Below are 12,549 nucleotides of genomic sequence, written 5' to 3' on the forward strand. Positions count from 1 at the left end.
CATATTACAAGACTATAAAAACTATTCAGCATTCATTTTTGTTTCTGAGAAAAAAAGAAAAGAAATGCTTCCAGAGAAAAGAGATCTTACATTCAAATGGACTAATTTGGAAAGTTTCATCATATGAATATGAAAAAAAAAAACCTCTTTGGATTTTGGCCCCCAAATTAAGTGACAAATTCTAAAATCATTAAGCTAGAGGTCACTCTGATGAGGGGTAATCTAGTCCAGGGTTTTTCAAACTGGGGTTTCATGGAGGTGCCCGAGAGTCTCAGAGGCCCTCAAAGGTTGACAGAAGACAGGCTGATAAGACTCAGAACCATCCATCTCCACTATACAAAGAGTAGCTTGATTTTATCTGCTTTACTGATTAGAGTTTCAAGTAAATTTTCAATAGTTTTAACAAGAATTGACCTAATTCATTTTGCCATTTCTAGAAAAGGTTATGGTAACTCCCTTCTCAAGTAGGTTCATTCATTCGATTAGCATTTATTGGAAAAGTCCTAAGTGCCAATGCACTAGACTCTGAGTTTATAGAAAAGAGTGAGACGAGGACCCTACTGCCTGAGAGCTTGCATCCTAGACTGGGAGAGCAGCGGATGAGCAGGTAGAGTACTATCTGATAACAGCTTTAATAGTACTATATTCAAGGGGACATGTGAGCATGGAAGGGGAAGTTTCTGATTACCAGTGGAAGTTTTCCAGGTAGAAAGGGTAGAAAGGTCATGCCCATTAGAGGCATGGAGCTATAAAGTGTTGGTTTCCAGCCCTATCAGAGCTAACATAACAAATATTTTATAATGCCCCTTTCTACTATTGTTAAATAAAAGTCATAGATAATATAGCTTTCTTACATACATAATTTCACAAATATAATATATAATGCTCACCCTTAATATAAAGGAAAAAAGAAATGTTCATAATAAAATACCTAGTAGAATATGTAAATGCTTCAGGCATGTCTGCATAAAAAGATATAATGAGGTTATCAGATGCTTGTACCTACTGATAATGAGAAAGTCCATATTTAAACAATAAATTCAATATTAAATGGGATATTGTTAGTTTTTTTATATTTGCATTTTAATAAAGGGTTGCATAGATATGTGTGTGCTTATAAATGTATTGATATATATGTATATACATGCATTTATACAGATAGACATGTTTATATGCATATATTAATATTTAGATATCTAGAAACACTGTGACTGTGATAACTACAAATGTTTACTGATATAGCTGTGCTGTATACCATATAGTATACAAATACCACAAGACCTGTTGTCATTGAAAATGAATAGTGGCAGTAACTGGGCTTGCCTATGTCATTAATACTAATAGCTTCCTGATGCTAATGCCATCTGGACAGACCAAGGAAAAGATTCTCTACTTCTTAATTTTTGCATCATCAAGCATCATGCCATCCATAGCAAATTACCTCAGTATCATTGATGTGATGGAACAGTATTATTGGTTCAGTCTCCAGAAAGTCAACTTTTCATTATCTGCCTCAAATTTTTCCATAGTTTGCTTCTCTGTGGCAAATTTTACTTTCAGAGATATTAGTAGTTAGAATCTAGAGCTCCCTGTTTAGTTACATGCTTCATTAAACTCTTCCTCCCCTGAAAATTAGTAGTATTCTTTTGATTAATTACTTGCTTTGTTGACCTCTCTCCTTTCACACTTCACTGCTATTTTTCATGAATTCTGAATGCAGGCAAGGCCTTTGACAGAAAGTTCATAGAAAAGAGGAGTTTCAGCTCACATTGATATGTTTGCTTCATTAGTCTGATAGGTGAATCATGGAATGGGTACAAGGAAAAATGTAGCAGGCCTCTGTATAGAAACTCTGATCATCTTGTCAGGATTCTTTCCGAACCTGATCTCTACAATAGTTGTCATTAGTTTGTTGGAAATGAATTTCTAAACCATTAGACATACTCATGTTCAAAGCTAAGTGACAAAGAACATTTTGAAGACCTGCATGCATATATGTGTCTACACATAAAGTCTCTTATTAGATAGTTCTTGGGAATTAAGGCAGAAGTTTCCGTTGGCTTGTATTTGAGGCTACTGGTCATGTCTCCAAAAATCTGTGCCATGACAAGTAAAGACACACAGGATCCACAATGGAATAATTTTTGAACTAAGGAAATATAAGTGTATTGCATCAAAAAATTTTGCATTAAGTTCATCACTTATCCATTATTTACATGTGATCCACTGATAAAATTTGCTAAAGATGGCATAAGATACAATTTTTGGTTAAATGTTTCCAGAACAAGTCAAATTCCAATTTTAAAAATATAACATAACATTCATAATTGTTTATTTACTGTAACATTTGCCTAATACTATTTAGAATCATTTGATAACCAGTTTTCCATGTTACTATAACTAAAGAGAAAGAGGTCAAATTGCAGCAAAATAGAATGTAAATTACAAAACAAAATAAAAATAAAAGTGTCTTGACAGTAAAAGCTATTAAATAATGGAGGTTGTAAAATCTTTTTATTTATTATTTTTAAAATATTTATTTATTTGGCTGCATCAGGTCTTAGGTCTTTGTAGCGGCATGCAGGATCTTTTTGTTGTGGCGCGTGGGCTCTAGAGCTCGCGGGCTCAGCAGTTGTGGAGCGCGGGCTTAGTTGCCCCGTGGCACGTGGGATCTTAGTTCCCCTGCCAGGGATCGAACCCACGTCCCTGCATTGGAAGGTGGATTCTTAACCACTGGACCACCAAGGAAGTCCCTAAAATCTTCTTTTTTAAAGCCCATTTTTGGAGGAATTTGTGAGGTTTGGTACGGATTAAGAAAGGCTAAGCTACGTGTCCCCCCCGCAAGGTTTTTTACACACTCAAAATATAGCCCTTTGATTGTAGTAGTGAATGTGTTTTAGAAATATTGAAATAGTGTGACTCAAGCTGAACAAAACAAATAGAAACTAGTTTCAATACTATTGAGTTTTATTGGGCAATTTATTGAATGATGAATACAAGTACCAGAACTTAGAGGGAATAGAAATGAAATCTAAAATAAAACATGAGTGTGGAGTTATGAAATGTATTACTCACTAAGTGTTCCTTTTTCCCCATTTGTACCCAAATATTACTTGACAAAGAGGACAGAATGATGGATTAAGTAGAAAGCTTCAATGACAATTCATCCTAACAACCTGTAGGCAAAACCAAAGATCACATACTTATATTTCCTCATTTATAAAAGAATAATTCTATCCACTAACTATAGGCAAAGATTTTAGAGAGTAAACCTCTGAAATAAAACATTTTAAATGTAAGATATTTGAAAATGCTTACTAAAAAGAAAGAATTATTTTTCAAAATTATTTTGAAAAATTCTTGAGCATGAGATTTTCTCTTATTGATGATGCTTTCTCAGTTTAACTATTAACAAACTTATTCTTGAATAGAGAGTTGTTTACTACTGATAAGAAATCACCTACTCTAATTTCAGCTCTTCAAAAAAGAATTCCGCTTACATTAAGAGAGAATGCCTGAACTATTATGAATTGTCTAGTAAAAAAAAAAAATCACATAGTTTTCTTGAGTCTGGGTCTAGTATCTAACATACTGACAAAATTGTAGTTGTTTAGAGTATATATTTTTAATATAAAGTTCAGTTAAGAAAGTCATACTTAATAAAGGAAACTAACTTTTACCTCAATATAAAAAAAATGTACCTAGGGCTTTAATGAACTATGGATGTGGGTACATTTTTTAAAAATTGAAATTCGATGATATTCATCAACTACTGAGAAGTTTGAATAATTAAATTTTCAGAGGAAGAATCATTTTACATTTTTTGAAAATTCTCACAAAATGAAAGTCAAGTAGGCCTTCTTTACTGTGGCATTCAGGAAAAAAGAGTTTGAAATGTCATTCAATCACAGTGAAGGAGTTGAATTTTGAGATGGCATGGGCACTGATGAGGTGGAGAGTTGACCTATTAGAGTTTATTATTATCTCCTTTGCTATATATTCATGGGCAGGACTGGAAAACAGTTGACCTTGTTTCAATCTACTGCAAAATAGTTAACCGTTTTCTAGATCTTATTTCTTATCATGATGTCTTTATATTTCATAATAATGATTACACTTACCTCCAGTGAGCTTTTATGCCTTTTCAATCTCTACCAAAAGTAACAATAAAGACAATATTTGTCTACCAGTGAAAAGTTCAATAAATACCACCTAAGAGAAACTTCTTTACCTCTACAATTTAAAAGTTGTTGTCATTAGTTTAAGGATAGTTTTATTTCTATTTTCAAAAAATGAAAAAAAACAGATTTTCATGTCTGGATATTACATGAAATTAGATATACTGTGAGATAACCATGCATTCTGAAGATATTCTAATCAGCCAACAACTACAATTATAAGGTAGTTGTTGGTCCCATTTTTGACTTGCAGATAATACAAAGATAGTAGCTCATTGAACTAAACTATGGAGACTAACAGTCTCCAACAAATCTGAAAGAGGAGATGGATCATTTTCTAGTCTACTTTTTCTGAGATTTTGGTGCAGTCACTTCTCTCTGTTGTGTAATCTGGGGCAAAATGCCTTAAATCTTTAAAGAGACATTTAAAGAAGAAGAAGAAAGAGTTATTGCAAGCCTAAGTGTCATCTACAAGGTGTGCTGTACACAACTGTAGCTAAGGAAGAATGCCCAGGCATGTTAGCAGCATCTTGATAACAACAGAAAAAAGGCCCAAGTCATTTGTTACATTGTCAAACTAGCGTATGTAGTTATGCTTGGGTACACGTTACAGAATCACAAGAGAATGGCTTTGACCGTTGAGGTCAATATTCATTCATCCTTATGATGCAGCTGAAAGTAATCTCTCTCCCCAACCCTTACACTCTCCCTCTCCCTTTTCTTTTCCATCTCCCCCTCCTTCTGCAGTTATTTTGTGTCAGCTGGCTTGAGACTTCAACATGTACCTTATTTCTTAAAACTTTTTTGGTCCAGAAAAGAGGTCATTTGTGTGTTATTATATATTATATTTATTTATCTTAACTTACTGTCATCTAGGTTTCACCTCATTCTGACATAACTCTAGAAGAAACACCAGAGGTTTCTTTGGGGGGAAGCCAAAAAGAAGGGAAGTGGCATATACAGCAGATTTGATTCCTTTTCTTTTCATAACGTCATTTTACTCTACCACCTTTGCAGCCAGAAGAGTCATTAGTACTTTTTATCACAATATGTTATTAAAACAGCTCATTTGTTTTGAAGCATTTCTCTTCGTTAACCAAATACCTATAGAAATGTCATTATATGTGATTTATTTTGAGGTTCAGAAATATTGTTCCAATGAAAGGCAGTTTTGATAATAAATCAAATAATAATAACCCTCAAATATTTCTGATTTCTCAACACAAGTAAATAGATAACCAAGCTAGGAGGAAAAATAAACATGCAAACTTGAGCTGTGAAATGTAGAAATGGAGTTACGCTGAACCAGGGTGATTTCTGTTACCAGAGTCTGAGTAGTCAATGAATCTAGATGACGTTCTTGTCTTTAAAAATCCCTGCAATTTCCATAGGGAGCTGAATGACCAGTGTCCAAAAGCCTCCATTTGAAATTCCAGCTATCAAAGTAACACGTTTGGAAAATATATAGCTCTGTCAACCCATTTTACAATATAAAGTTCCTGCTTAGTGATGGAAGCGAAAGTGTGTGGGATATTCAAATAAAAACACAGTTAAAATTTACTGGGTATTACCTACAACCCTAGAAGGAGTTATTATTATGACCATTTACAGATGAAAAAATTGACACTTAGAGATTAAGTAAATAACTTGTCCAAGGTGACACACTGGTATGGAAGCAGAATTTCAGACCTAAGTTTGTTCTGACCCTAAGTTCAGTTCTAACTCATAACTGCTAAGCTGAAACACTGACAATACAAATAGTGGAAAGTTGACATCTCTCCCAGGAAAACACCTCATACTCACTTAAACTCACCATTCATTCTTTGAAGAGATATAATTTTAAATTTGTGATGAAGAAAACACTGTTTCCCTTATTGCACCCTGAAGAATAATAACTCAGCTTTGGAAACAGAAGACTCACCTCTCCACCCATCCCTAAATGAGCAAAGACCAGAATCCAGTTGTGGTAAGAACATCTCAACTACACAAGCTCATCTCATCTCTAGAGGATTCGAATACTAACTGAAAAGAAGTCAGGGGAGGCTGAGAAATCTTCCCTTCCCTTGTGACCACTCTGGCACAAGAAAAAAAAAGCTATAACACTTATTATAGAATGTTAATGAAAATATTTTCTTGATATTTGGAGCTCTTTTTCCACCAAGTCAATATGAAGATATAGGGTGATAGTTACACCACATGCTATTTCTTTAATTAAAGTATGTGTTCTTAACATAGATGGATGTACTTTGAGAAATAAACAACAACAATAAACACATAAGATGACTCAATAATTGATTGGTAAACACCATGTAACTATGGAATAATTATATGCCCTGTGAATTATATAGTACTTATAGTTGACATTATTTAGGAAACCCAAGAAATGAACTTGTAATTTGTACTTATCAGATTTCAAATCCAAACAACCAGTTAAGTATCCTGTTATTACATAGAAGTGTCCTATCATTAGATACCTGGTCAGTAATAATCATGCAGTTAGTTACACATATCATACCCCAAAGCAAAACACATAATATCATCGGGATATCAAGAAACAATTTACCAATTCAACACATTTAGGAAGAAAAAATGAATTTCAATATAGTACTTCATGCATGCATGCAGTCATCCAATAAGTTTCCCAGTTGCCTTCTTGACTAGCTCCTTCGCATTATTCAAACACTTCTAAACTCTGTCAGCCCCCCAGCAAGATTCTCTTTCGTCTTCCTTTCTAAAGTGGTCCCCGTCCCAACCCAAGCCCCTGAACATCCTCTATCATATCACTCTGTTTTACTATCATCACCACACTCTTCCCTCTCTGAAAAGATCTTATTATATGTTTATTTTAAAAATATGTATCTCTCCCCAACAGACAGTAGCCCTTGTTTCACTTCATAAGACACTTTGTCTAGTAAATAAATGTCTTTTTCTATTATAAAAGTAACCATGACTGTTTGTTCAATACTATAATCCCAGTGTGTGGCCCTTGGTAGGCCCACCAGTAACACTCTGGAATGTTTGTCGGTGAATGAATGATTTACTGAGTATTCATTATGTGCCAGGCATGTGGTTAGAGCATGAAACCAAGCAGATAGAGCCTCTGTCCCATAAGTCTTACATGCCAAGATACTGAATTAATGTACTACAAACTTTCAAGGTACTTTCCAAAGCAGGTGTAAAATTAAGAAAAAAAAACAACAACTAACCTTAATACTTAATTCAAATACATAGTCGTCTTCAGTGCTACCATATTGTTGTAACCTGTTTCTACTTACTTTGCTTCACAGGAACATACACTGAATTGTTTACCAACTGTTTCTGACCATGCACATTTATTTCCACAGACAACAACATTAATTGGTCTTTTGAAGACAGCTCGACTCCTTCGTCTTGTGAGAGTGGCCCGAAAACTTGATCGATATTCAGAATATGGGGCTGCTGTTCTAATGCTCTTAATGTGCATATTTGCCCTGATTGCTCACTGGCTGGCTTGCATTTGGTATGCGATTGGGAACGTAGAAAGGCCCTACCTGACTGACAAAATCGGATGGTTGGATTCCTTAGGACAACAAATTGGGAAACGTTACAATGACAGTGACTCAAGTTCTGGGCCATCCATTAAAGACAAATATGTCACAGCACTTTATTTTACCTTCAGCAGTTTAACGAGTGTAGGATTTGGGAATGTGTCGCCTAACACCAATTCGGAGAAAATCTTTTCAATTTGTGTCATGTTGATTGGCTGTAAGTAGATTTCTCTTTTGTTATCTATTAGGATAAAATAATATCAGAAAATTGATATCTCTAGAACATTCAGAAAAAGGCAAAGAAAAAAATTATAGAAAGTTGTAGAAATAATAGGATTAAATATACGGGTATTATATTCTATCAGATCTGATTCTCTCTGTGAAGGGGAGACACCAAAGGTCTTTCATGACCTCAGGAGCATAAAACTGGAATGACATGGATCTTGGGATTCAGGAACTGAGACTTGCAGTTTACGTTTACTGATGTAAAAACATGTCTGTAATTTACTACTAATGGTTATTTTCTGTTTCAAGCTGAGGCCAGATTAGAATGGGAAAGACTAGCTTACATTCACGTATCTATAGATATAGATATATAAATATCACCCTACTAATTATAATGTAAGCTAACCTTTCATACATATGCACATACATACATATATATATATATTTTCCCCCCGTCATTGACTAAAAATTCCTTTCCCTGTGACATTATGTCAGGGACCTAAGTGACTGCCCTTTACCCTACAATGGGTAATGACGTGAGCATCATTTATAAGGTATAGTCTTTGGAATAAGAAAAAAATTCTGTGTAAAACTAAAGATACTTTAATATTAATATATTTTTTAAAAAATCACACTGTGGAACCACTAAAGATAACCTTGCTGATAGCAGACAGCAGTTGACAAAAGCATGATGGATTTTTAAAGCTTGAAAAAGAGCATCATCCTTACATTGCGTACAAATTAGAAAGTAGATCCAGAGAGTTAATTTTTAAATGTTAACATGCTGTCTAATAAAATGTGCTTAGATAAGCTTTATTTATGAAACTTAAGTAGATTCACCCAGTTTATTGTTCACTGTATTTAAAATTTACTTTTCATATATGTGTCTTGGTGTTTTTATTTTAGTAAGATTGTATAGGCAGATAACATTCTATTTAAATAACTTAAGATATTCTGCAAATTCAGACCAAGTCTTGCCACAAACACAAAAGTAGAATTGCACTCAGAAGGAAATGGAAGTGAGGCCCACTTGAAAAAATAGAAAAATTCATTCCAGAGAGACTGAATCTTTCAGAACAAACACAGTCCCACTCTGTGATTGAAACTGCTAGTTAATACTTTATAGTGGTTATCAATTTCAGTGGCATTGGTAACAAAAAAAAGAAAAATGTCTGTTTTTAATTATTTATACACCCGTATAGAAAAAAAAAATATATATATATATGTATGTATACTCTTTTTAAAGAAAACAGAACTTGCATCTTGAAACTTAGAATTTGCAGGGAAGAATTTTTTAAGTGCATTGAAGTTTAACGTGTTCACCACTTAGGAATCCTTACCGCTTGTGAGGATTAAGTGAAATACATAGTACTGTTTATCATGTGAATTATTTTAAACTAAAGAGAACTCAGTTCTTTACTTGCTCTATACCCAATCTCTAATCCTTAAATCAGGAAATTATTGGCAGTTTTTATTCTTCCTTTATTCCTGTCTTTTTCCTTCCTTCTTTCCTTCTTTCCTTCTTTCCTTCCTTCCTTCCTTCCTTCCTCCCTCCCTCCCTTCCTTCCTTCCTTCCTTCTTTCCTTCCTTTCTGTGTTTCTGCCTTCTTTTTTTAAAAGTGGCACTAGCCTATTTCTATTGGTTCTTTAGGAAGAATATTTGTTTCCTGCAGATGAATTCTATCTTTTAAGAAAAGAGAAAACACTCTTGTTAATTGAGTAGACTAAGATACATCCATATTCCACATAATATCTTTTATATGAATAGACTTGCTTGTACAAAACTTAATCAAAATGGGATTATGTAAAGCTTAGTGTCACATAGGAGAAAGTTTATAGATATTCCTAGAGAATTCTATCATGAGCTATTATGCCATAAAAGGTAAAATAAGACTAGAAACTTAGCTATAATAGCATGCCTTGAAATTTCCTTAGCCATTTGATGTATATGTGTATATCTACACATGATATTTCCATTTAGATCCAACTGTATTAGAAAATGATTTGGTTTTCTGTATTTGGCTATATTTTTATACTAAGCACATATGCCTCAGTTACATGAGTGACTTGATTTAAACCTAAAAATAAAATATCCAAAATATAATGTAAAATTTTGTATATATACTACTGCACGTTAAAGTTGATATAGTCTAGTTATCAAGTTGAACTCTCATTATCCCTAAGCTTCTTTAAAACTAATCTTCATTCTAAAATAAAAGTTTGAAGCAAAGTTGTAGAAAGCAAAGCAATGTACAATCCCTCTTACAACAATATAATTCAAGGAAACTAAAAATTAAACATTAAAGCTATCATCTAATTAAATTCAAATAACACAAATACCTATAGATACATTTTTAAAAGCATCTACTTGCAAAGACAGTCACCAGTTGTGCTGCTGAATGTGTACAGAGAACAGTAACCAGAGAATTCTTTTTAAAAATATACACATATACACAATTCAAGATGAAAACTAAAGAAAAATGTAAGCGGCCATTAAATAAATAGGAATACAAGCTATGCTCACATATTTATATCTATGTGTTCTAATATATAAGTTTATATCTTTATTCAAATATTATAAATATAATATATACATTTAAATTTAAAAACACATAAATCTGTATCCAAAGGCAAATGTATTTCATCTCTGACCTGCTTGACAAACATCTTTTTATAACATGTAAAAAAAAAGTTATTGCATATCTGCTTTTAACCATGATGGAGTAACTGAAACCTTACCATACCCCTATAATTTTTTTTTAAATAACAGAAAACTGAACAAAATATACAGGCATTTGGATTTCATCAAAATTAGTAACTTCAACTTTTCAAAGGACACTTTGAAAGGGAACAGGAAAATGATAGACTGGAAGAAAATATTCTGAATACTTAGATCTAAAAAAGGACCTTTATTCAGCATATATCAAGAATTCTTACAACTCCGTAATAAGACAATTTAAAAATGAGCAAGATTTTAAACAGACATTTCACAAAACAAGATATATTAATGGCAAATAAATACATGAAAAGATGTTATTAGTCATCAGGGAAATGCAATTAAAACTCTGTGATGGTTAAAATAAGATAATACCAAATGTTGGAAAGGTTGAGGAACAACTGATATTCTCAAATATCGCTGGTGGGAATGTAAAATCACACCATCTTTGGGAAATAGTTTGGCAGTTCCTTATAAAGTTAAACATACCACACAGATCAGCAGTCCTATTCCTAGATGTTTCAAAGGGAAACGAAAATATATGCCCACACAAAGACTTGTACACAAATGTTCATAGCAGTTTTATTCATAATAGCCAAAAACTAGAAACAGTGAGATTTCATCAACAGAAGAGATAAATGGACTGTGGTAGAGCCATGTGATGCAAATCTACTCATCAATTAAAAAAAGAACAAACTACTGATACATACAAAACAATGAATTTCAAAAACAATATGCTGAGCAAAAAGAAGTCAGACACAAATGAATATGTACATTATGATTCTATTTACATGAAATTCTAAGAAATGCTAACTAATCTGTGATGACATAAAGGAGCTCAGTGGTTGTCTAGAGTCAACCTAGAAACCAGTGGGCAGACAGCCAAGGGACACAGAGGAATCTTTTGGGGATGTTGAAAATGTTCTATATCTTGATTGTGCTAACAGAGGTGTATACATTTGTCAACTAACTGAGCTATACATTTAAAACAGATTCATTTCGTTATATCTAAATTACTCATCACTAAAATTTATTTAAGTTAAAATTTTTTTAAGTTTGTGTACTAGGTAGAAAAGCAAGTGTATTTGTTCTATCAGCGTGTTTCAGCTATTGCCCAGTGACCCTAAATTCATTAGTTTGGTGAGCATCTCAGATTTTGAGTGTGGTGTGCTGACGTTTTAAATTATACCTGTTTTATTTTTATAATACTGCAACGTAAAACAAACCATTCTGGTGAAGGAAGAATTTTCTATTAAGGAAAGCTAAACAAAATATTGAGTTGAAAGAAATGCCTATATAGTCTGCCAACTTGCTTTTGAGTCATATTTTATGCCAGTCGATGGGCATTAACTAATTAACGTATACAGAATATAATCATTTTGTGCTTCTCTCTGGCTTACAGACTTTAGCTCCGTTTGCTTCCTAAAAAATAGAAAAAAAAGTATGCCTTTATTATAATTTAAAAATCCATTAGCATAGAATTTCCTTAGAAAAATATACACTATTCATGTATTCAACTATGTACTTATAATCTAGATTTTTGCCATCCTGTCAATGAGTGGAAATACGTGTTTATGATCCAAACTAATGTTTGGTTCATTTTTATGGCAGTATGGAGTTAAAACCACAGTATTTATTAAAAACAAAATAAGAATGTTTTCCCTGACTCTTCTTTGCATAAGTATGTGGTTTAAGTAAAATAACTAGCACTGATTATGTGCCTTCTAATTAAATCAAGTGAAAATCTGTACTAACTAAACTATTTCCTGAGAACATGATAGGTACTTTGGACACCTAACAACAGGCATAAATATTTCCAACACTAAAATTAGGCAGAGTAGGACGTATTTCTCACATGAATCTCCTTGAATCACAGAAATCCATTTCAGACAAGTATTGCTAAC

The 12,549-nt window shown here is 33.1% G+C and overlaps 1 protein-coding gene across 1 annotated transcript in view; it reads left to right on the top strand.

Moving 5' to 3' along the window:
- Positions 1–12,549, top strand: part of KCNH7 (potassium voltage-gated channel subfamily H member 7) — a 454,727-nt gene that overhangs the window by 392,945 nt on the left and 49,233 nt on the right. Inside the window, exon 8 of the mRNA XM_029225430.1 lies at positions 7,523–7,922. Within this exon, the coding sequence (XP_029081263.1) occupies positions 7,523–7,922 (400 nt within the window). The remainder of the gene's footprint in view (positions 1–7,522; positions 7,923–12,549) is intronic.

The sequence above is a fragment of the Monodon monoceros genome, unplaced genomic scaffold (assembly GCF_005190385.1).
Source record: "Monodon monoceros isolate NGI ecotype Baffin Bay Population unplaced genomic scaffold, NGI_Narwhal_1 Super_Scaffold_16, whole genome shotgun sequence".
Lineage (NCBI taxonomy): Eukaryota > Metazoa > Chordata > Mammalia > Artiodactyla > Monodontidae > Monodon > Monodon monoceros.